The 26,296-nt window shown below is 38.4% G+C and overlaps 1 protein-coding gene across 2 annotated transcripts in view; it reads right to left on the bottom strand.

Moving 5' to 3' along the window:
- LOC100262576 (probable anion transporter 6, chloroplastic) overlaps positions 1-26,296 on the bottom strand; it is a 54,846-nt gene that overhangs the window by 15,561 nt on the left and 12,989 nt on the right. For both annotated transcript variants that reach the window (XM_002263164.5, XM_059740853.1), the window contains exons 9-10: positions 5,845-5,960; positions 3,785-3,821 (exon numbers count right to left, since the gene is read on the bottom strand). In XM_002263164.5, the coding sequence (XP_002263200.2) occupies positions 3,785-3,821; positions 5,845-5,960 (153 nt within the window). The remainder of the gene's footprint in view (positions 1-3,784; positions 3,822-5,844; positions 5,961-26,296) is intronic.

Raw genomic sequence — 26,296 nt, 5'->3', positions numbered from 1 at the left:
CTGTATTACGTGAATTTTGGTCATAAGGATTCGGATTAGGTTCAATTAACTAGCCATGAGTTGAGGGCATGGGAGTCTGTATATCCCTGACAACTTTTCTTCTGGAATAAACCCGAAGCTCTAAGGTCAAATTTGCTGGAAGATTGGGTGCAGAATCTCGTTCGAAGGGAACAACAGTGGTTTCAGGGCTGGACTTACTTGTTGTTACAGGGGTTGTTGAGGTGGCAGATTCGAAAATTTGCCTGGAAGAGCAATATCAGCTGGAATAGCAATATCCCAAATTTGATTTGAGCTAGAATTCCTTGAAATCTCCCCCTGAAGTTGAGTTTTGGGGAAATAGGCTTGATTCTCAAGGAATGTTACATCCATGGAAACATAGAACCTTTTTGTGATTGGAGAGTAACATTTATAACCTTTTTGGGTTGAAGAATATCCCAAGAAAAGACATTTGAGGGCTCTTGGATCTAGTTTCGTTCTTTTTTTGAGCATGAGTGTTGACAAAAATGCTGCAACCAAAAATTTTTGGTGGAAAGGATGATACTAGCCGAATACTAGGGTAGCAATTTTTTAGGACTTCGATGGGAGTTTGGTACTATAATACTCTAGTGGGCATCCTGTTTATCAAGTATGATGCAGTGAGAATGGCTTTCCCCCTAAAATATTTAGGAACATTTGTCGTGAACATAAGGGATTGAGCAACTTCCAACAGATGACAGTTTTTTCTTTCTAAAATTCCATTTTGTTGTGGTGTAGCAATGCATGAGCTTTGATGAATAATGCCATGTTCATGAAGATAGGGTCCAAGAATTGAATTAAAGTATTCAGTACCATTGTCAGTGCAAAAAATTTGGATTTTGGTTTGGAATTGAGTGTTAATCATGACATTAAAATTTTTGAATCTTTTGCTTTAGATTTTTCTTTTAACAAATACACTAACATATTCATGTATGATCGTTAATAAATGAAATGAACCACTTAGAGCCTGTTACATTGCTAATATTGGAAGGTTCCCATAAATCACTATGTATGAGTGAAAAATGATGAGATTTTTTATAAGGTTATGAAACATAAGAATTTCGACAATGTTTAGACAATTGACAGAACTCACAATGAAATGACTCTAAGCTTTTATTTCTTAATAACGATGGAAACAACTTTTTCAAATATGGAAAGCTTGGGTGGCCTAGCCTAAAGTGCCAAACCATTATTTCATGGTCACTGGAATTTGTAAAAGATGAAATAACATAGCAACTTGCCTTTTGAGTGTGTCCTTTTGAAGCAGTTAAGATCTTTAGTGACTTTGCTTATAGAGAGCAGGTTACACGTAAGCTTGGGAACATGAAGAACAGAGAGCAATCTAAACCTATTTGGAAGAATGACACTCCCTTTATTGGCCACTAGTGAGTAAAAACCATAAGCTATTTTAATTTTATAATTCTCAGAACAAGGCTGAAAAGAGTGAAAAAGAGTTATATCACTGGCTATGTGATCAGATGCACTGGAGTTGATAATCCATGAATTTGACTTTGAAGAAGCATTCAAGGCTTTGGAACATATACCTTTCTGGGCAATAGAACTTGATCGTATAGTGGAGGTACTCGAAGGATCACGTGTGAGGAGTTTCTGAAGTAGCTCCATCTGTTCTCCGCTGAAAGGTGTTTTGTTGGCTGAGTTATTAGACTGTGGTGGTTCATCATTGGTGACACGATAACCTTGGGGTTCATTTTCCTGAGTTCTGTTACTTTTCCAATTGGACGGCTTCCCATGAATTTTCCAACAGGTTTCTCAAGTGTGACCAACTCAATTACAATTATCACACCGTGGCCTATTGGATCTCCTTTGTGAATCAAAGTGTTGAGAATTTGGTTCCTTGGTGGCCAAGGTTGATCCATTGTTGCTCGAAAAGGACTGTGATGATTTGTGATCCTTCATCATGACCTTCTTTCGATTTCCTCTCTCCAGACTTCGGAACACGCCTCTCGAAGTGATGGGAGTGGCTTAGTGCTAAGAATCCTTCTTTGAACTTCATCGAGATTTTTGTTGAGTCCTGCCAAGAATGTAAAGATCCTTTTTTTTTTTTCACAATTTTCTGATATTTGATGTTGTCACTAGTGTAATCCCATTCCAATTCTTCGTACACATCCAGTTTTTGCTAATATCAGGAGAGAATGCTTAAGTGTTGGGTCACGCTGAGGTCCCCTTGCCATAATTCTAGAAATTGACTTTTGATTTCAAACACCTCTGTTGCATTTTCGCTGTCTGAAAACGTCTCCTTGGCTGCATCCCAAATTTCTTTTGCTGTCTTGTAGAATAGGAATGTCTGGCCTATGTTTGTCTTCATGGAATTAGTAAGCCAAGACATAATCATATTGTTCTCAGAAAACCAGGTTTTGTAAGATGCATCATTCTTTGTAGGGGTTGTTTTCGCGCCTATGATGTAGTCATCTTTGCCTCTTCCACGTATATACATCATTACCGATTGAGACCATTTGAGATAATTCTTGCCATTTAATTTGTGGACAGTATTGTGGTGAATGGAATTTTCAGAACCACCATTACCATCGGAATTGACAAGAGAAGAATCGGAAATGACATTCGAAGATCTTGTTGGATGTTTGCCAATCATGGCAGTTTTCACCATGTTTATGTTTAGATCTTGAGCTCTAATACCATATTGAATTTGGAAAAGAAACTGAATGATACTCTATTGAAAAATTTTGGTTTACATCAAGAACTTAAATAGACGAAGCAATCCCATCATGTGGAATATCATCGGATATTCTCTCTAATTCAAACTAGAGATAAAAACAAATTTAAACACACTAGGACTTATCTAAACTAAATAGTCCAGAATAATAGGATTCAATCAAGCCTTATCTTTTGGTTTTATTTTAAATTCAAACTCCTAAAAATCTAGGACTTATCTAAACTAAAAAGTCCAAAATAATAGGACTCAGTTAAGCCTTATCTTTTGGTTTTATTTTTAAATTCAAACTCCAAAAAATAAAACCTACAGTTTCAACACTTTTTTACCACCTATATACATTAGTGGCACCTCTTTTTGTTAGGCACTGATCCTTTAATATAATACCTATTTGCCTATAAAAAAAAAAGGTAAATCATTTTCATTCATTTGTTAGTGCTTGTGAAATTATGTGAAGACATCTCAATTGTAAAGGTCCATGTTTATTTGTGGAAACCAAGCATGAAAAAGACTTGAATCTTGATTGAAGACCCTTGGTGAATAGTGTAGAACTCTCAAGGTTTGGAAGAAGCCTAGGACATGGACATGGGTGAGTTTGACAACTACGATAAATCTTATGCTTGCATTTCTCATCTCTATCTTTTGACCTTTACACAATTTACCTTACAATTGCTTTATTTTCTTTTTATCTTTGATATTTTCCAAAAAGTTTTTCGTAGTTTCTCTAACCACCCAATTCAAACCCAAACCCCCCTAAGCCCCTTGTCCCCCAACCTATTGGGTGATTTCTATTAGAATTGCCTTAGTAGACCTAAAGTCAGACTTTATGCAAGCATTTTGTGCCTTAGGTCTTCAATTTCAACTCTTCTTCTGCATAAAAATCAAGGGCAAGATGACTAAATGTAATCCAACCAGACTCATTAAATGCACTTCTCTTATATGAGAATGCTTCCTGATCTATAAAAGATCATGATACACATGCATTTCATGTCAAACCCTGTCCTGAGGCACTAAAAATTTGCACATTCTAGCTTGAACATCTAAAAGAGTGCTAAAGGCACAGAAATATTATAGGCTTACCCATGCAGCTTCAGTCAAATTCAGATTCAGCTCCTCACTGCAATGTAAAGTGAAATTTCAGTTTCTTTGCAATTAAAAGTACACAAGGAAGATAAATATGTACTTTACAGATAAGAGAATAATAATTTATTCAATACATATGCTAAGTTCTATGCATTGAAGAAACAAAAAATAAGAACCTTCAAGAAAACGTAAAACAAAGCTAGGAGGTGTTCCACAAGTTCTTCCAATAATGTATATAAACTTCCACAATTTATCTTTTCACACAGAAATGTGAGGTGATATTTCGCTGCTAATGATACAGTTTTTATATGTTACAATATATATATATAAACCTGATGTGCTTAAAAAAGAAATAACACTTGCATTGTTGGAAAATGTCTCAAATTCCTAATTAGTACAAAATCCTTTTTGTAAAGAATATTTCTTATATTTATACGTCATTAAAATATTAGATTTCCTTATAGAATAAGGAAAGTGACTATCTCTATAAATTTTCTAGGTCATGAGTGGAAAAGGTTATAAGATAGAGATGGGTTTGTGAAGACCATATATGATGGATAGAGATGTTAGGAAGAATGAGTGACACCAAATGGAGTTAAGGGACTCGTGGTTCAAGGTATAGATGCAAGGAATGAGGAAAGATGGATGTTTCAAGACCCAATAATTGTATCTGGTTTCTATCCTCTATAATATTTTCTATAGTATAGTGAAATAATTTCTCTCATCCGTGGATGTACACATGGTTGGCCAAACCATGTTAAAACCCCAACAATACCTTTGCATGTGGTTGGTTTTATCTTTGTGTCCTTGAACTAACATGTTTGCATTGGAACTCTCACTATCACAACAAATTGGTATCAAGCTAGGTCATGAGTTCGAGTCACAAGGGTTGCATGTTGAGAGGGATTGTTAGGTGTGCAACAATGTTGTTTCTTGGGAAAAATGGATTTTGAAAAATGATCTTGGTTTGAGTATGTAAGGTTGGAGATGGTACAGATGGTTAGGCACTAGTATGAGCCTCGGGATGAATCAAAACCCTGAAATGTGTGTGTTGTATGGGATGGGTTAAGCCTAACTATGTACCTTTGGATGGTTAAGCCCCAAGATGAGTATGAATGAGTGGGATATCAAACCACATAAAGAGGATTAGCTTTACCTCACTGATAGCCAATTGGTTTTCAAATGAGATCACTAAGTCCTTGATCCTAACATGAGAAAAGGAAAAAAAACTTGAAACTACTTTTGCTCCAACCATTAATGTCATGATTAGGTATGCCCTTCATTTATTACTAAAATAATTAGACAAAAGCTGCAAAAAAAAAAAAAAAAACAACTGTTTGCACTCTCTTTATGATTTTCATGGTTACATTTTTCAGCAGGACTTCAAGAGATAAAACCGAAAGCTTATAGGTTAGAGAGCTAAATAACTCCTTCCCTTTCCCAAACCCCTTTCCCATTTTAAATCTGGAGGTAATTAATTGTCTGAGTTTGTTTCTTTTTCCTTGTTTTAACCATATTGTAAAACAATAAAAAGGGAAAAACAAAACTATTTTCTATTTTCTTTTACACAATTAGTGATTTCATCCCGAAAGACTACAACAACTTGAACCTACTGATTTTTGGTTTAACAGTCTACCAGTCAAAGGAAAAGAAGATTTCCAGATAAACACCAAGTATTGACCAACATGTATTTAAACTAGTTACCAAATCACAAAATAAAAATAGTAGTAGTAGTTAATAATAATAATAATAATATTAAACATCTTTGAAGTGAAGAAAAAATCATACAGATGCTGAATTTACATTAAAAACATGATAATTTCTTGCTTAAGGAACAGTCCAATACGAAATATACTAACTTTTCTTTCATATTATTTTATTACCGCATAAATATGTATATCACTAATACCAAGTATAAAATGGGAAAAAGATAATTAAGGAACTAGATATGGACAAAAAACCAAGAGCAAAACTCTTGGAAAGAGCTTATGTAATTTAGAAATAACCAAAAATAAAAACCAAAAAAAATTGAAATATTTAACTGCAACAAGAGATACCTAAAATAAGTAGGGAGCCAGGATAGACAAGTATAGTGACCCCAACTTCCGCAAAAATGAGTATATATCATCGCCCATACAGCTCTAGTTTGAAAAAAAGCCTTCCATGGTACATCCTATAATATATGAGAGAATATTAAATTAAAGGCAATAATATAATAATGGTCTATTCTGAGCAGACTCATATTATTTTCCAACAGAAAATTTCCTAGACCATTAACTACATCTATCACATGTATTGGCAGAAAAAAAAAAATGAAAAATCTAAACAGGTCGAATAACAGTTATGCAGTCATGCATGGTAATAAAACAAATGGAGGCACCAGTAGGACTATGTAAAGAAAATTATGTTCCCCGGTAACTACAGTTTTTCCAACCACTTCACTTGGAACTGTTAGGGGCATTATGCAGCAAAAGTTTAAGCTGCTATCACAACTCCTCACATGCAGCCCTCTCCCACATTTGGTGGAGCAGATTGACTGACTAACAACAGAAAAAATAGTAATTTGACCTTTGAAAGCATCGTTGACTTTTTTGAAAAAAAATTCGGAATTTACTCGGTTTTCCGTAGGAGCCAAGGATTGAGAAGCTGAAACGGGAAGCAAGGGGGTAGAAGGACTCGGAATGGGGATGGAAGGGTTCAAGAGGGAATTAGTGAAGCCACTAGAAGAGGGAATATATTGCTGGGTAGACTGAAAAAGTGAAGGCGTTACCTCCAGAGATTCCGCAACCATCGAACCACAATTCCCCAACAAGTTAGGCCCTTTACCTCTGGTTACTGGCGAAGAAGGCATACCCATGACTGCTGAGCCTCGAGGATCAGACTCCACTCGGCCCAAAAATCCTTCCATATCTTCGTCAGATGAAGCTTTGTTCGAAATCTCTTCCTTTCTCGGCGCCGAAGCCCCTTCCCCTAAATTCTTCTTGCGAGGCCTTGGAAATCGAGGAGAAAAAAGAGAGCTTGCACTTAAAATTTTCTTTGGTGGGAGGATTTCTCATCCTTCTAATTGTACCTTCTTTTTATCAATATATTCCGTTGTCGTTTCCTATCAAAAAACAACAGAAAAAATAGGGAACAAACAGATGCTTTCAGAGTGGTCTAACCCAAGACCAGGAACCATAATGTATTAGACTTAAAGAATCCTGTTTGGGCTAATTAAGAAAATATTCTGGTGATATATTTCTAATACATGTACAAGAAAACATTATATAGGCAGATTACAAAAGAATAGATAGGAAAAAATCTCTACAGCTATACAAATATTTACAGCTAGAAAATATCTCTACAGCTGTACAAATATTTACAGCTAGCACCTAGGATAACAGCTCCTAGGACCTCCGGAGATTTCCAACACTCCCACTCAAGTTGGCTTGAAAATGTCTTCCATGGCCAGCTTGCTCACTAACTTATCAAATTGCTTCTTTGGTAGTCCCTTAGTGAGTATATCAGCTACTTGTTCATCAGTAGGAATGTGGGGCATACAAATGAGTCCCTCCAATTTCTCCTTAATAAATTGCTTGTCAGCCTCAACATGCTTTGTCCTATCATGTAGGACAGGATTGTGAGCAATTGCAATTGCTGCCTTATTATTGCAAAACACCTTCATAGGAAGACTACTAGTTACCCTAAGTTCTTCAAGTAGTCTTTTGATCCAAAGGATCTCACAGCATGAGCAACTACTCTGAATTTTGCTTTTGCACTACTCCAAGCAATTACATTCTGCTTTTTACTCTGCCATGTAACCAAGTTTCCTCCCACAAAAGTGCAATACCTAGAAATAGATCTCCTATCCGTTACACTCCCGGCCCAAGCAGCATCTGTGTAAACTTTAACTCTCAAATGGCCCCTGTCTTCAAATAAAAGACCCTTTGCTGGAGTTCCTTTTAGGTATCTAAGGATCCTATAAATAGCATCAAAGTGTTCCTATCCTAGTGAGTGCATGAACTGACTAACCATGCTCACTGCAAATGCTATATTTAGATGTGTGTGGGAGAGAGAGATTAATCTGCCTATCAGACATTGAAACTTATCTCTATCGACAACATCCTCGACCTTGACTAGTTGCAATTTTAAGTTAGAGTCAATAGGAGTCTTGGTAGCTCTACAACCCAATAAGCCTGTCTCAAGTAAATCTAGTATGTACTTCCTCTAGGAAACAAATATTCCTTTCCTTGATCTTGCAAATTCCATACCAAGGAAATACTTCAAGGTTCCCAAGTCTTTGATCTCAAAATCCCGAGCAAGCAACCCTTTCAATCTCTCAATCTCCAAGCTATCATCACTAATTAATATAATATCGTCCACATAAACGATTAAGATAGCAATTTTACCTTTACAAGAATGTTTAAAGAACATCGTATGATTTGCTTGACTTTGAGTATAACCGTGACTCTTCACTGCTTTCCCAAAGCGCTCGAACCAAGCTCTGGGTGACTACTTGAATCCATAGAGGGATTTTTTCAGCTTACAAACTCTCTGCCTACCTCATTTCTCTTCAAACCTTGGTGGTCCATAAAAACCTCATTTTCTAGATCCCCATTCAAAAAAGCGTTTTTCACATCTAGTTGATGCAAAGGCCAATTTGACTTGACTAAAAGAGAAAGTAGAATCCAAATTGAGTTGATCTTTACCACTGGTGCGAAAGTTTCTTGGTAGTCTATCCCGAATGTTTGAGTGAAGCCCTTTGCCACTAAACGTGCCTTGTATCTTCCCACGCTACCATCAACTTTGCATTTGATTGTAAACACCTACTTACAACCCACAATCTTCTTTCCATTGGGCAATTCTACAATCTCCTTTGTTCCATTTCTTTTAAGGGTATTCATTTATTCTAAAACTGTTGTCCTCCAATCTGAATGACTAAGAGCTTCCTAAACATTCCTTGGCACAAACAGATTAGTGATTTTAGAAGTAAAGGCCTTATGGTTTTCAGATAGTTTATGGTAAGATAAAAAATTAGCAATAGGGTGTTTGGTACAAGTTCTAATTCCTTTCCTAAGAGCGATAGGAACATCGAGATTAGTGGATTGAATAGGATTAGAAGAGGAATCTGATATACCTGGACCTTGAGGAATCGGTGGGGTTGATTATTGACCTTCCAGGATAGCTGGATTGTCTCCAGTAGTTTGACGAAATTTTCTTCTTGTATAAACACATAGTTCAGTAGGATTATTATTATTTTGGAGTGTTTCTCCCCTTGCTTGCAACTCACTATACTTTGACATAGGTAGACCAGGCTCTCTTATTTTTTCTCTATCAAACAATTCAGTCCCAACAATAAAAAGAGTATCATTAAGAGAAATATTTGGTGTTGGAGAAGAAATATGTCAAAACTGATCTTCATTTTCTCTCTCCATTTGAAGAGAAGTTTTGTGAAAAAAAAATGGTATTTTCAACAAAATGAACATCCATAGTGATATGAAATTTCCTTGTAATTGGATTGAAACATTTGTAACCCTTTTTATTTGTGGCATAACCAACAAAAACACATTTTTCAGCCCTAGGGTCTAACTTATTTCTTAGATGACTAGGTATGTGAACACAAGCAATGCAACCAAACACTTTCAAAAGATAATTCTGCAGTCAACCAATTTGTAGGGAATAATTTTTGCAAACATTGCAGGGGTGTATCATATTTCAAAATACGATTAGGCATTCTATTGATCAAATAACAAGAAGTTAAAATCGCTTCACCCCACAAATATTTTGGTATATGCATGGAAAACATAAGAAACCTAGCCACTTCTAACAAATGACGGTTTTTACGTTCAACTATACCGTTTTGTTGGGGTGTGTCCCTACAAGTGGATTGATGGTGAATGCCCTTTTCCTTAAAAAAAAAAAAGTCCCCAAACAGTCATTGAAATATTTAGTACCATTATCGGTTTTTAAAATACTGATTTTTATTTGAAATTGTATTTCAAAAAAAGCATAGAAATCTTTGAAGATTTGTTCAACATCTGATTTATTTTTCATCAAGTAAACCCAACACAGTCGAGTGTGATCATCTATGAATGTCACAAACCATCTTTTTCCATTCAAATTATGAATTTTAGAAGACCCTCACACATCACTATAGATTAAATAAAAAGGTTTTGATGGAGAATATGCCTTTGTGTAATAAGACGTTCGATGATTTTTTGATAAAACGCAAGCTTCATAGTGCAGCAAATTGCAATCAACTCCTCTTAATAATCCTGGAAAAAAAATGTTTTAAATAAGAAAAACCGGGATGTCCTAGTCTAAGATGCCAAAGCATTATTCTATTATAAGCAGAAGTAAAACTGACACTACCACCAAAGCTCTGGACTTGTTTATTTTTGAAGACCTTTTCATCAAAATATTAGAGACGATCTTGCATCCTAGCATTGCCAATCATCTTCCCTGTGTTCTGGTCCTGAAATTCACAATGAAAATAAAAAAAAGTGACACAACAATTAAAATCTTTAGACAATTTATTGACAGACAACAAATTGTAAATAAGTGTTGAAAGTCACATGATTATAGGATTTTTGGGTTAAGGAAACTATGTAATTTAAATATAGAATCCCATGTATGGTCAATTGTATTGATATCAATCCTTGATTTGTAGGGATTTATAGAGGAGGTTTTTTTTTTTTTTTTTTTTTTTTTTGTAGCAGTAGCTATATATATATGAGGCTATTTCTTTTTGTTCTAGCAATTCTTTTGCGTCTTTACTGTAGGTTTTGTGTCATGTTCTTTTGCGATTTGTTATTCTCAGCTTTTGTTGGTTTTCTTGTTTTCTGCATATTGATTTTGTTTTCTTTTCCTTCTTGCTGATTGGGTCTCTTGGAAATTTTTCTCATAAATCTTTCTTCTTCTATCATATTCCTTATATTCGGAATTTCTAGATCCACATTTTTTTTTTGTGATAAATTTTTTCCTTCTATTTTTCCCTTCTCGTATTTTGTCCTTTCTCAAAGAACTATTCGTCATGTCTAAGGTGTCTGAAGCAACCAACACGTCGACTGTCCCTGCATCTGAAGCACTTGCAATTCATGCACTTGGCGAGCTTCCAAACATTCAAGTGACGTATAGGTTGAACGGGAAGAACTATTTGCAGTGGTCACAATTGGTGCGAACCTTCTAGAAAGGAAAATGGAAACTAAGCCATTTGGTTGGAAAAGGACCTGATCCGAGTGACCCGAAGTTTCACATCTGGGATGAGGAGGATTCGATGATAATGTCATGATTGTGGAATTCCATGGTTCTAGAAATCTTGTATGTTTTTTACTACGACGAAAGAGATTTGGGATGTTGTAAACGAGACTTATTCTAAGGTCTGTGACGCGACTCAAATTTTTTAGATTAAGACGCGAATTTCTGCTACAAGACAAGGTGATCGTTCTATCACTGAATATGCCAATATTTTGAAAAGTCTATGGCAAGAATTGGATCATTATCAATGCCTTAAGATGATGTGTAGTGAGGATGCAGCCCTGCTCAAGAGATTTGTGGAGAAAGAGAGAATCTTTGAGTTTCTTGCTGGCCTCAATGTGGAATATGATTAGAAACGAAGCCAAGTCTTAGGCAGGGATGAGTTGCCATCATTGAATGAGACCATCTCTATGATTTGTGCAGAAGAAGGAAGGTGAGGGGCAATGATTGAATCCTAAACAACAGATGGCTCGACTATGGTCTCGAATGGAAATCCGACAATGCTTTCCAATGGTAGACCAAATCAGGTTTCCAATTATGGGAATGGCAGGGTAGATTTGTCCAAAGCAGACAACAAAGATAATCGTTTGTGCAATTACTGTAAAAAAACCAAGCCATGAAAAAGATCGTTGCTAAAAATTACATGGAAAATCACCTAATTTTGGGAAAAACTGAAACAGTAAAGGCGGACAACAAGGTAATCATGGCCAGGCTCATCTTTCTGCTACTCAATCAGATAATGAAAGTTCCCAAGACACTGGAGAGTTCAACAAAGAAAAGATTGAGAAACTCTAGAAAAACCCTCGAGTGCTTGCTCATTGGCACTCGTGGGTAAGTCTCTTATCTCTCATGCGTTAAGTGCTTCGGATATTAATTTTCCAAACTCTTGGGTCATTGACTCAGGAGCAAAAGACTACATGAAAAATTCGTCCCTCAAATTTAGTACCTATAATCCATGCCTCAACAATAAAAAGATTGCAACGGTTGATGGGTCATTGAACACTGTTGCCGGTCAGGGTGAAATTAAAATACATCATTTCCTAGTCTTGAAAATTGTTTTATATGTTCCTAAATTGTCTACCAATCTTGTTTTAATCCATAAACTCACATAGGACATGAATTGTAGTGTCATTTTTCACCCAACTCATTATGTTTTTCAGGACCAGGACTCGGGGAGGATGATTGGACGTGCTAGAGAAAAGGATGGGATGTACCACCCTGAAGCATCAAGCAATCCAAGTAGGATTGAAAATAATTTACCTAGGTTGTTTATTTTTGAAATTGTTTCCAATAAAGCTAAAATTTGGCTACATCATTGTCGTTTAGGGCATTCGTCTTTTAGTGTTCTGAAAATTTTGTTCCTATTATTGTTCAAAGGAATTGATGTGGAAAGTCTTCATTGTGATATTTGTGAATTTTCCAAATACCATTGTGTACCTTTGCTCATCAGTAATAATAGAACATTTGTTCCTTTCTCGTTGATTCATAGTGATATCTGGGGTCCCTCTACCATTCCCAATGTTTTTGGTGCTCGTTGGTTTGTTTCCTTTATTAAGGATTGCACTCGTGTTACTTGGCCCTATCTTATGAGACAAAAATCTGATGTTAATATTGTGTTCCTAATGTTTCATAGCATTGTCAAAAATCACTTTGGTGTGGCAATAAAAAGATTCAGGTCTGATAATGCTCGTGATTACTTTAATCAGGTCTTATCTCCTCAATTTCAAAAGAAGAAAATCATTTAGGAATCTTCCTATGTAAGCATTCCACAACAAAATGGGGTCATTGAACGGAAGAATGGTCATTTGCTAGCTTTAACCCGAGTTTTTTTGTTTCAAAACAATGTGCCAAAGACATACTGGGGAGAGGCTATCATCATGGCTACCCACCTTATAAATCGATTACCTTCAAGTGTGTTGGGGTTCAAAAGTCCTATGGAAGTCTTTTCTAAATTCTACCCGAACTTCAATACCTCCAATAACCTTGTTTCTTGAATCTTTGGTTGTGTCTCATTTGTTCATGTTCATGCTCAAAACTAGGGGAAACTTGATCCAAGAGCTATTCAGTGTGTCTTTGTGGGATATTTCTTTACTAAAAAAGGTTACAAATGTTATCATCCTCCTACGAGGAAATTTTATGTGTTTGCCGATGTCACTTTTTTCGAGAATGAACCGTATTTTCTCACTCCTTATCTTCAAGGGGAGACATCATTGATAGAAGACGAGGATCGAGATTTGTTTTTGTTAGAGCTTTCTTCTTCCTCGTCTATTCAACTCGAGTCTTAATCTAGTCCAAGTCAATGGTCTGAGTCTCCAAATCCACATGTTATCTCGATCCAAGAACTTGAGTCTCAACCTCCGAGTCAAAATTCAGAGTCTTCGACTAAGGTAAATGAAATCCTTGGTCCCACATGGCCTTTGCAAGTGTATTCAAGGAGGAAGGCACGCATTCCTGACCTCTTGCAAGTCTAAGAGTCCGAATCAACCCTGAAAAAAGAGGTAACACCCATTTTTTACCTTACTTTAGAAAATTCACTTGCACCTCTTGATAGTCTTGACCATGATCTGCCCATTGCCATTAGGAAAGTATTAAAGAATGCACCAAGCATCCACTCTACCTACTGTCACATTTTGTGTCATACAAGAACCTATCACCGTCTCATATAAGCTTCCTCATGAGCCTAAACAGTATATCCATCCCTAACACTCTATCTAAAGCTCTAAACAGTGAGGAATGGAGACAAGCTATGCGAGTAGACATGGAGGAACTTGAGAAAAGCAAAACTTGGGAATTGGTTGACTTGCCTGAAGGAAAGAGCCTCGTGGGATGTAAGTGGGTCTTTACGGTGAAGTATAAGGTAGATGGATCACTTGAGAGGTATAAGGCTCGGTTAGTTGCAAAAGGCTACACTCAAACATATGGGGTGGTTTATCAGGAGACCTTTGCACCAGTTGCAAAAATGAATATAGTAAGGATTCTCTTGTCTCTAGCTGCTAATTATGATTGGGAGTTACAACGATATGATGTGAAAAATGCATTTTTACATGGTGATCTTGAAGAAGAAATTTACATGGAAATCCCACTTGGTTTTAGAGCTGAGTTGAAAGGAAAAAGGGTGTGTAAATTAAAGAAGGCCCTTTATGGACTTAAACAATCCCCAAGGACTTGGTTCGACAGATTCACTAAAGCTATGATGGCAATAGGGTACAAGCAAAGTCAAGGTGATCACACTCTCTTTATTAAACACTCGAAGTCAGGGGGAGTCACAACTTTGTTAGTTTATGTGGATGACATAATTGTGATCGAGAATGATTTAAAGGAAAGAAAAACTGTAAGATGTTAGTTGGCAAAGGAATTTGAGATCAAGGACCTTAGCAAGTTTAATACTTTCTCGGAATTGAAGTAGCTTACTCTAAGCGAGGAATATTTATCTCCCAACACAAATACGTGTTGGATTTGTTGGAAGATATAGGGAAACTCACTTGTAAACCTGCTAAAACGCCTATTGAACAGAATCACCGAACTGTAAAAGCAAGTGAAGACATGGTAGTGGACAAGGGAATGTACCAGAGGCTCATTTATCTCTCCCATACAAGGTCGGATATGGCTTACGCAGTGGGAGTCATAAGCCAATTCATGCATAGCTCTTCATTATCTAAAGTCTTCTCCAAGAAAGGGTATTCTCTTAAAAAAGGGAACTGAACTAACCCTTGAAGCTTACACGAATGCAGACTATGCAGGCTCAGTAGTAAATAGGAGGTCAACATCGGGATATTGCACTTTTGTTGGTGGAAACTTGATCACTTGGAGGAGCAAGAACCAAACTATGGTTGCAAGGTCTAGTGTCGAGTCTGAATTCAGAACAATGGCACATGGTGTATGTGAGTTGTTATGGCTGAAGATTATTCTTGATTACCAATGAGGCTACTTTGACAACAAATCAGCTATTAATATCACTCATAATCCAGTGCAACATGATCGGACGAAGCATATTGAGGTTGATAGACACTTTATCAAAGAAAAATTGGATAGTGGCTTGATCTACACACCTTATGTGCTTACAAGGGGTCAAATAGCAAATATTTTAACGAAGGGGCTAGCAAGAACTGCATTCCAAGCAATCACAAGCAAGCTGAGAATGGAAAATATCTATTCACCTGCTTGAGGGGGAGTGCTAGAAAGTCACACGATTATAGGATTTTTTAGTTAAGGAAACTATGTAATGTAAATATTGGATCCCATGTATAGTCAACTGTATTGATATCAATCCCTGATTTGTAGGGATTCATAGGGTAGTTTCTTTTTTCGTTTTGTAGCAGCAGCTGTATATGAGCTAGACCTGTACCTTGAATTAATTATGAATAAATCAATCATTCTTTTTAACAGTAAGTTTAGGAACATGTAGCACTGATTGAAGTACAATGTTTTCAGAAATAGAAATTGAGTCTTTGCCTACAATGGGTGAGAGGCTACCATCTGCAATTTGGACCTTTTTATTGCCAGGACAAAGGACGTAAGTTTGAAACCAATTAGATATGCTGGTAATATGATCAGATGCACTTGAATCAAGTATCCATGGTGCAGATGAACAAGTTGTAATGGAAAAAACACTATTTATTTGTGCCAACAAACCAATAGGAGTAGTAGCCGGTGGATTAGATTTCAACAGTTGAAGAAATTGCTCCATCTGTTCCCTGCTAAGAGAAGCCATCTCGGCAGTAATGGCAACAACAATATTTCGGTTGGACTGGTTTCCAAGTTTGTTGTTTTTTCTCTCCATTGGTTTCCAATTCATTGGCTTTCCATGGATCTTCCAGCACGTCTCACGAGTATGCCGAGGTTTGTTGCAAAAATCACACCAAACCCGAGTCTTTTCTTCTGTCTGCCTTTGGGTGTTGGGGTTCCGACTAATGGCGACAACAGCAATAGGCATGGCTAAAGCTGAGTTTTCAATTGGAGCAGTCACCGTTTTCTTCCCCAGCATCACACTTCTTCAACTTTCTTCCCTGCTGACTTCAAAGAACACTTCTCCTATAAAGGGTAGAGGTTGTCTTCCAATCCTCTTTTCTTTAGAAAATCTCAATTCCATTCAAGTTTTCGGCAGGGTGGTCGAAGCTATACGCATGTGCATGAACAACTTGAAGCGATTCTTCCTCTAACCTCATCAAATTCTATATTAAGGCCAGCAAGAAATTTGAAATTTCTGGTACACTCCACCATCTTCCTGTAGTGATTTCCATCTTCTGAACACTTCCATTCATATTCATTAAACAAGTCAAGGTCCTGCCACAACCCTTTGAGGGTATTAAAATACCTAGTGACAATATTATCTTCTTGCCGAATCTCTCCCAACTTCATCTCCAATTCATAAACCTGAGACTGATTACCAAAATCAGAGTACATCTGATTTATATTGTCCCATAGTTCTTTAGCAGTTGAATAACACATATAATTGGCACTGATGTCTTCCTCCATGGCATTAACGAGCCAAGCCATTATCATGGAATTCTCCGCATCCCAGGTTGCGTATGCTGCATCGGTCTTCGCTGGCTCCTTTGTAAACAATCTTGCCTCTCCCTCTTATGTACATGCAAACCGCCCAAGACCACCATAGAAAGTTGTTTCCATTTAATCGAATACTCGTAATCTGAACGAAGTAGGAATGGGATTCAGAACTGGTACCTTTTAGGACTGCTGGTATGGTAGAAATAGTGGAAGTTGTTTCAGAGGTAGCATCGCCCATGGGTTATTTTCAGGGAATGAGAAACAGTATTTCTGGGACTGCTAGTACGATTTCTGGAGAAAACACAGTTGGCTATTTAAGCCAAAGAAGTAGGGCAGAAAAAAAATACCAGAGAACTTTTCTGATTTGATACCCTAAAGAATCCCATTTGGGCTAATTAAGAAAATATTCTGGTGATATATTTCTAATACATTTACAAGAATACATTATTATTATTATTTTTTTTGATTGGAAACGCCACAAATATATATTAATATAAAAAAGAAGTACAAGAAGAAGGATGAGAAATCCTCCAACCAAAGACAACTAAATTACAGGAAAATACACATAAAACAAACGAACACCCACTAAGGACCAATCCCTATGGAGTACACACCGCTATCCAATCCAGATGAATCACATTAAGGGGAATCCCCTTAAATGCCTTGGAACAGAAAGCCCAAAGGGAAGCAAGGAAAACTATAGAGTCCCAAAGGACCTCTGAATTCCTTGCTTTATCCTCGAAAATCTTTGCGTTTCTTTCCCACCACACAACCCGAATTAGAGCTATGCTCGCAGCTTGCCACAAAACTATCCCTCTCTTAGAATTACCGAAGCCTTTAAATTTGATGGACATCATGTCATATATGCTCCTTGGAGGAACCCAATCCATCTTGGCTAACTGAAATAACCTGTACCACAACCCAATCATCAAGGAACAATGAAGAAATAGATGATCTGTTGATTCCCCGTGCTTCATGCACAGGATACAAATATTAGGACTAAGGGCTTTGTAGGGTCTTCTCACTTGTAACATATCATTAGTATTCACCTTCTTGTGTGCCACTAACCAGACAAAGGACTTCACTTTGAAAGGAACTTGGGAATTCCACACGAACTTTGAAGGAAAGTTCTGAGAAGATCCAGAAGATTGAGATAATGCTAGAAAAAAGGATTTGACTGAAAAAAGCCCTGAAGAGGATAATGGCCATAATCTGGCATCTGGGATCGAAGGAGAAAGATACAAATCATCAAGAGACCGCATGAGGCCTTCTAAGTCCTCAATCTCAGAATCTGACAGGTTACGGCGGAAATTCAAATTCCACAAGAAAGGTCGAGATGGACCGAGAACTGAAGAAATAGAAATGTTTTTGTCCACGACTACTCTGAATAGTCTTGGATATTGGATTCCCAAAGGTTGGTCCCCCCGCCACAAATCTTCCCAGAACCGAATTCTATCCCCGTTTCCTACCACATACCGAGTAATCAAAGAAAACTCCTGAAAGACTTGAGCAATAGCCTTCCAAGGACAGCGATGTGACCATCTGACTAAAGTGTTAGCATCCCAACCATTAGAGTGTGAACCATAAATGCTTAAAATGACCTGATGCCAAAGAGCTGAACCCTCTCTAGGATACCTCCATAACCATTTCCCTAGAAGAGCGAGATTCCTCCAAGAAATATTCCCCAAACCCAAACCCCCTATTGTCTTCGGTTTGCACACAATATCCCACCTCACTAAATGATCCCTTTTGCCTTCCCCAACCCCTGACCATAAAAAATCCCTTTGCAACCTCTCTATTTTTGCAGCCACTGAAGCGGGCATTTTAAATAAGGATAGGAAGTAACTTGGCAAATGGGAAAGACAAGATTGGATAAGAGTTATCCTCCCCCCTAAGGATAAGTAGGCCTTTTGCCACCCATCTAATCTACTTGAGATTCTCTCAACCACTGGATCCCAAAAACCACACGCCTTAGGATTCCCGCCCAGAGGGAGACCCAGATATAGAATAGGCCATCCAGACGCCTTACAATCAAGCATCTCAGCCAATCTTGAAAGATGAGCCTGATCAAGATTGATGCCATAAATACTACTCTTGTTAAGATTGACCTTGAGCCCAGAAATGTGCCCAAACACTAACAAAAGACTCTTCAGAGTCTGCAGCTCTTCCTCCCTTGAGTTAGAAAAGAATATGGTGTCATCAACAAATTGCAAATGGGACACCCTAGTTCTATTTCTACCCACCCTAAAACCCTCCATCAAATTTCTTTCCTCAGCTCTCATGAGCATCCTGCTCAGTACATCTGCGACTAAAGTAAACAAAAAAGGGGATAAAGGGTCGCCTTGTCTTAATCCCCTAGATGCCTTAACCCACCCTTTAGCACTACCATTCACCAAGATTGCAAAAGATACTGAAGATAAACATCCACTCATCCATTTCCTCCATCTAGGACTGAACCCCTTCTTTTCTAACACATGATCCAAAAAATCCCACTTCACGTGATCGTATGCCTTTTCAAAGTCTATTTTGAATACGACGCCTTTCTCCCCTGACCTTCTTCTCTCATCCACTATCTCATTCGCTATAAGAACCGCGTCCAATATTTGTCTCCCTTGAACAAAAGCGCCTTGAGTATAGTGGATGGTCTTATGTAGAACCCCTCTTAGACGCCCAGAGAGCACTTTGGCTATTATCTTGTAGAGACTAGTGATCAAACTAATGGGTCTAAAGTCTGATATTCTCTTTGATAAACTCTTTTTGGGCATTAGAACAATGAAAGAGGCATTAGTGCTTTGATTGATAATTCCGCTGCTATGAAATTCAACGAACACTCTCACCAAATCCTCCTTAATCACATCCCAACACTCTTGGAATACGGCAATAGTAAAGCCATTTGGCCCCGGAGCCTTGTCCCTATCCAACTGAAAAATGGCCTTAGAAATCTCTTCTTCGGTGAAAGAGGATTCTAACCTTAACGCACTCTCTTCCGAGATAGGGGACCAATCTAATCCTTCAACACCCCAAGACTCTCCTGTAGGATTTGTGTAAAACTTCTCAAAGTAATGTAAAATCTCCTCTGTGATACTCTCGGCATTCTTCAGCACTAAACCCCTCTCATTCTCCAACTCCTTGATATATTTCCTATTTCGCCTGCCATTAGCCACTTTATGATAAAACTTAGAGTTGCAATCCCCTTCCTTGACCCATTTCACTTTGGCTTTTTGTCTCCAATGTATTTCCTCCCTCAATATTAATACCTCTAGCTCCCCTTTTCTTGAGGCTCTTTGACTTATCAAATCAGGATTGAGACCCCCTTCCTGCTCAATGGCGTCAAAGATAGCTAAATCATTGAGAATACTTTTTTTCTTTTCTTTAAGCTCTCCAAAAGAAAACTTATTCCACTCCTTCAGTTTAGCTTTAACATATTGAAGTCTCCTCATGAACTTATGACCTTCCCATCCGTTTCCTTGAAACCCACTCCACCAATCTCTAAAGTTCTCCTTGAAATTAGTGTGTTGTAACCACATATTCTCAAACCTAAAAGGTGTTGGCCCCCACATAAACGGGTTGGTATCCATAACAATTGGCCAATGATCCGATGTCCTTCTGATTAAGGCTTCTTGAAGGCCTTGAGGAAAGAGCAGCCCCCACGCATTTGAGTAGAGAAAACGGTCCAATCTCTTACACACGGGAGACTCTTGCATATTTGACCAAGTGAATGAAGCATTCCGAAGAGGTGGGTCAAGTAATTCACATTCACTAATAAAACTATCAAAGTCCCTCATGCTTGGAGTAAGGCTAGAACCCCCCATTTTTTCTGAGCTTCTCCTTATGACATTAAAATCACCTCCCACACACCATAGCGGATAAGTTAATCCATAAATGTCAAAAAGTTCCACCCAAAAATCCTTCCTAAGTGAGGGACTGTTTGGACCATAAACAGCAGAAATCCAAAGGGGTCCACAACCGTCCAAAGAGAACTTGACTGAGACCGAGAAAGATTCTATTACCACCTCCTCTCTACTCAGAATTTTTGAATCCCAGATGATCAAAATCCCACTTGATGCCCCAGACGCCGGAAGAGCAACCCACTCCTTATTCCTGACCGTCCAGACACTACCCACAAACCTTCTATCACAAATCTCCTTTTTTGTTTCCTGAATCATCACAACATCCGGATTCTCTGACCTAAGAAAATCTTTAACCATCCTACGCTTATTCCTTGAACCCAAACCCCTAACGTTCCAGCTGATAATTTTCATGGGAAAACACAAAGACCCTAGCCTTCCGAGCCAAAACCAACATGTCTCAATGCCCTGTGGGGCCTCTGCTCTTCCTCCTAGAATACACCTTAATGTCTAGAGAGCATAATACCTCTCGCACTTTGGCCATTTTCCCGGGAGACAGGCCATCAATAAGGAAATCACCCGAAACCTCCTTATGCGACCTGACAATAGAATCCTTAGGGATACAGCTCTCTGACATCTGGTTAGATAAAGCACACTGGTTCTCCTCCTCAACACGGTTAGGTATGTCACCATGATTTAAATTGTCAACACCACCTTTTTCATAAAAATTTTTTGAGATGCCTTGGTTTTCCGTAGGAGACTAAGGAAAAGGGACTGAATTGGGAAGAATTGGACCAGAGGGATTCGTCAAAGGAGAATCCGGACTACAGGAAGGAAAAGAAAGTGACTCGGGTGGCTGAGAAGGAGAGGGCTGACATACCTCCAAGTTTTTGGCTCCCGGAATTTCGCAAAACCCCTCAAAGATGAGTCCTTTACCTCTGATTATTGAAATAGAAGGTGAGCCCATGTCTGAAAAGCCACGAGGATCAAACCCCACTCGTCCCATTAGCCCTCCTTTGACTTCAACGCGGCTCGCCGAGGTGTCCTCCTTCGCAAGCTTACCAGAAAGAGGACATCTGGAGAGAGGATTCACTCTGATTCCTCGCTCCATCTGAAAGCCCATCCCAAACTCCTCTTCCATGTTGCGGTCTTCCCTTGACGATGACGAACCCCTTGTGAAAATAGGCTCACTGCAGCACCGATGTCCCTGTCATCGATCGGTGCTTGGAGGGAAGAGGGTAGACCACGCCTTCTTTGAAATTGCCGTCTCTTTCTCCTGCGTAGCGTCTCTCATGTGAACCGCGGGGGCTTTCCCCTTCCTCGCTTCGATTTCTTCCCTTCGCGACCATGCTTCCATACCAGAGGGCTTCGTTCCTCCTAATTTTTGGCCCAACCTCGACGGGCTTTTAAAGTTACAGCCCACGATGTTGTCTGACAATGGCCTAGAGTTGGGAAGGGACTGGGCCTTTAGCTCAACGGCCCGACCTTCTTCTCCGAAGAAAACCTCGGCGCCGGACCTTGCACCGTCTGGACAGAGCGTCGCAATCGCCATTGTAGAAGAAGCAGCTCGCTGGGGAGAAAGAGGCGAAGCCGATGCAGACTGGTGGGCTTGAGGATCATCTGGGCCATCTTGAAGCCCACGATGCCTCATCCCACTTTGGGCCCTAACCTTTTGGGCTATAAAAGAGGACTCATGCTCTGGCCCAATAAAATTTGCTTCAGCTTGGCCCGATCTGCTCAATCTCCCTCCTGTCTCCCCTTTGTCATCCAAACACGTCCTTGACTGCCGATAACGTGCCCGGGGAAGACGCCTCTTACTGTAGCACTCAATGTCCCTAACGCTACCTCGTAGCCCTTCTGCAGCTTTTGACGACTGAGAGACGCAACCTCCCACTCTCACCCACTCGTTCCTGTTGCGGTTTACCTCAGACATGACAACGTCGGCATCTTCATCTTCTCCGGTGACTGAAACTGCTACTGTATAGGACCATTCCCCATCTTCCACCTCAAGCAACGCTGGTAACACGACGTTTGGAAGCATCTCCACCCACAGCTTCGCCCTCGTCAGGTCCACCAGCTTCAAAGTTTCCTTTGCCACCTTCGTTACCCTCCCCCATTTCTTCAAAATGAAATTCAACTGAACTTCATCCCACAAATGGAAAGGGAGACCTCTCAATACTAGCCAGCCCCTCCTGAACTTTCCTTGAACCACCATGTTTTCCTTGGGCGACCATTTCCTTAGCAGAATCGTCCTTCCTTTCACTGAAATTCATCCCTGATCATGAACACTTTCCGCTCTCCTTGTTGTACTCACAAAGAAGCATCCTTTGAAAGCGGAAATGGAATTTATGGACACCATTCCTTTCATCCCCATCATCCTTGCAATGGCTCTTCCTTCGTGAGTCCAGTCTTGGACTTCTTCTTGGCTTTCACATATTACAGCTCTGGCCCATTTTCCAGCTGACAACGTACCTCCAGTCCTCAAACCAGCCTCTGCCACCACTTCTGCGTATGACCTTCCTCCTCTGAAAGTGTCCCTATTCATCCGGATATCACCATTCTTCTCCTTCGAAGCTCCTCCGTCTCGTTCATAATACTCTTGCACTGATAGGATCGCCTTCCTGAGATCTTCCCATCCTTTCCCTTTGACGCCCTCGGGGACGACAAGTACTAAAGGTTTCCTTTTTGTAACAATTTCTGTAATTTTCATGAACCTCCCTCTGTTATTGAAGCATATCTCCATCAAGAGGGTCTTAGTCTTGCCCCTGATCTTTCTTACAAAACCCCTAGAAGCCTCCACCTCCACAGCTTTCTTCAAATGCTCCATCAACCAAACCAGCTCCTCCATGTCAAATCCTATTGAAACTACGAAACTTCGGCTCCTCTCTGTTACCGATACCCAAGTTCCACCATTCAAACCTTCAAACTCTACCTGATAATACTTTTTCTCCACAATAATCCTTTCAACTTTGCACTTCATCTTTTCACATTACAGAGAGAACTAGTTTTTATCTATACAAGAATACATTATATAGGTAGATTACAAAAGAATAGATAGGAAAAAATCTTTACAGCTATACAAATATTTATAGCTAGAAAATATCTATACAGATGTAGCAATTATCTCTACAGCTGTACAAATATTTACAGCTAGCACCTAGGGTAACAGCACCTAGGATCTGCTGAGATTTCCAACAAGACTATCACTTCCTCAAGAGCTTAAGCTATGCTACTAGGAAATGAGTTAACAATTTATATCATGCTAACAAAAATGTCTATGATTGTTTCTACAATCCTGTAAGTCTCAACTCCTATTTATTTAAACTCCATTTTTAACATGTTCAATCTACTTCTTTACAATTATAATCCATTCCTGTTTTGGTTTTTACCTTTCTAGTAACTCAACAACTCATTTCAATAGTAAAATCTATGATGTTCAATATTGCAAATTCAGCCAATTATGATTTTGCAGATTCACTCTCAAGCCTGACACCATTTCAAAGCATATTAATTAACTTATTAAAATGCACCAAATAATTCTCATTTGAGAATGTGAGGTATGCCAAAAGAGCAGTAAGCCATCCTAAAAAACCAGTATTGAAGATGCTCCTAAACCTACATAAAGCCCTCCACCTATCCACTTCCCTGACTTGATCGATGAAGACTTCTCCTGCTATGTTTGAAAGAAGGGGGTCCCAGCCTAGAAGCCCTAGGACTACAACCTAAAGAGAGAATCTATAAATACACCATAAGTCAGAACAGAATAGAAAAAAGAACAAGATGAAACATATAATTGGGTCTATTGCTCCACTCAACCTAATAACTATGCGCCTGAAAATATAAATAAAGGAAATCTGAACTGGCATAGTCCTATACTTTTGTCCATGTGAAACTTACAAGCAACTTCTAATTTCTTTTTAATCTTTGAAAAGTGACTCTTAATAATGAAGAATGATTTGGTTTCCAGCTTGTACTAAACAGTGAACATAAAAAACTTCCTTCCATCTTATTGAAAAAGGGCAATACAAACAAGAATATATGGAGGCTAAAAAAGCATTCTGTTACCAATGGTAACAACCTTCCAGCTCACCATAAAAATACAAAAAAAAAAAATCCAATAGGCAAAAATTCCAACTAATTTAATACTCCCACTCAAAATGGAGAATGGATGTTATGAATTCCCATCTTGCCAAGAAGAAAATGAAACTGAGCTGGGAAAAGAGGTTTGGTCAACAAATCTAATAATTGATGCTAAGAAGAGACATGCAGAGTCTTCAAGGTTCTATTTTGAATCTTTTCCCGAGCAATGTGGCAATTGATTGCTATGTGCTTGGTTCGTTCATAGAAAATAGGATTAGCAGCAATGTGAAGAGCAGCTTGGTTGTCACAAAACAGAATGACAGGATGAGTGTGATCAATGTGCAAGTCTTCTAGTAAAGATAAAAGCCAAACTATTTCACAAGTAGCATTGGCCATTAATTGGTATTCAACCTCAGCAAAGGATCTAGAAACTATATGTTGTTTCTTAGATTTCCAAGAGACTTTAAGGAATTCCCATTGAAAATGCAGAAACTATTGATTGATCTTCTAGTATTAGAACAAGCAGCCCAATTGATCTGCAAAACCTTTTAACTCAATAGAAGATTTAGATGAGAAGAAAAGACCTTGGCCTGCAGTGGCTTTGATATATTATAGAACATGTTCTTCAACTTGGAGATGAGGGACTTTCAGTTTAGCAAGAAATTGACTTAACCGATTTATAAAATAGGACAAATCAGGTTTGGTTATGGTAAGGTACAACAACTAACCAATTAACCATTTGTATTGAGAAGGGTCATCAAGTTCATAACCTTCTTCCTAGGATAGTTTGACGTTAGGATCCATGGGAATTTTTTTTTTTTTTTTGTTTTGCATCTAAGAAAACCTGCTTCAGACGAGTTCTAAAGCATAATGTCATTGGCTTAATGAAATCTCATTTGGAGATCTAGCCACTTCAATTCCCAAAAATATTTCAAGGTGCCTAAATCCTTCAATTTGAACTGTCTCTCAAGGGCCTTCTTTAGATTATTGACTTCACTTTAATTGTTGTTGGCTATCACTAAGTCATCAACATAAACCAATAAGGCTATAAATGAATTTCAATTACCCAAGAGGATAGCTAAGAAAAACAACTTGTGTGGCATGGGTGAGAATTTTGGAACAATGATGAATTAATGTGGATGCATAACAAAGACAACCAAAAGCTCTAAGATGTGAGTAACATGGTTGTTTGTTTCAAAGTAGTTCAAAGGGGGTCTTATTGGATAAAAAAGGCGATGTGGTTCTATTGATGAGATACATTGAAGTTAAAACGCAACTGCCTTAATAAGATAAAGGAATGTGTGACTGAAAATGTAAGGCTCAAGTAACATTGAGAACATGTTGGTGTTTCTGTTCTGCAACAAACTTCTGTTGTGGAGTATCAACACAAGAATGGAAGGGAAAGATCCCTTTACATGGAAAAACTCAGAAAAGGATAGCTCAAAAGCATTGTCAGTATGCACAGACTTTATCTTCACACCAAATTGATTTTCAATTAAGGAGAAAAAAGTCAAGAAACATATGAACAACATTAGAATTGGCACGCAGTAAGTAAACCGAGTACAATCATCCTCAATAATCAATAAATAACGATAACCTTCTATAGTGAGAGTGTGGAACGAACCCTATATATCACAATGTATGAAGTGGAAAGGTGCAAGAGACAAATTGTTAGAAGAAATAAAGGGCAATTTACGTTGTTTAGCCAAATGACATATGGAACAATGTGAAGGATGATCTAAACTTTGATTAATATTCAATGTGTTTTTCAGAATTTGAATCTTTACATAAGGAGGGTGTCCCAGTCTATGGTGCCAAAGCTCAGTTTGAGACTAAACTA

Source organism: Vitis vinifera, chromosome 11 (assembly GCF_030704535.1).
Source record: "Vitis vinifera cultivar Pinot Noir 40024 chromosome 11, ASM3070453v1".
Lineage (NCBI taxonomy): Eukaryota > Viridiplantae > Streptophyta > Magnoliopsida > Vitales > Vitaceae > Vitis > Vitis vinifera.
Note: the sequence above shows the minus strand (reverse complement) of the source record. Positions and strands in the feature narration are given on the sequence as shown.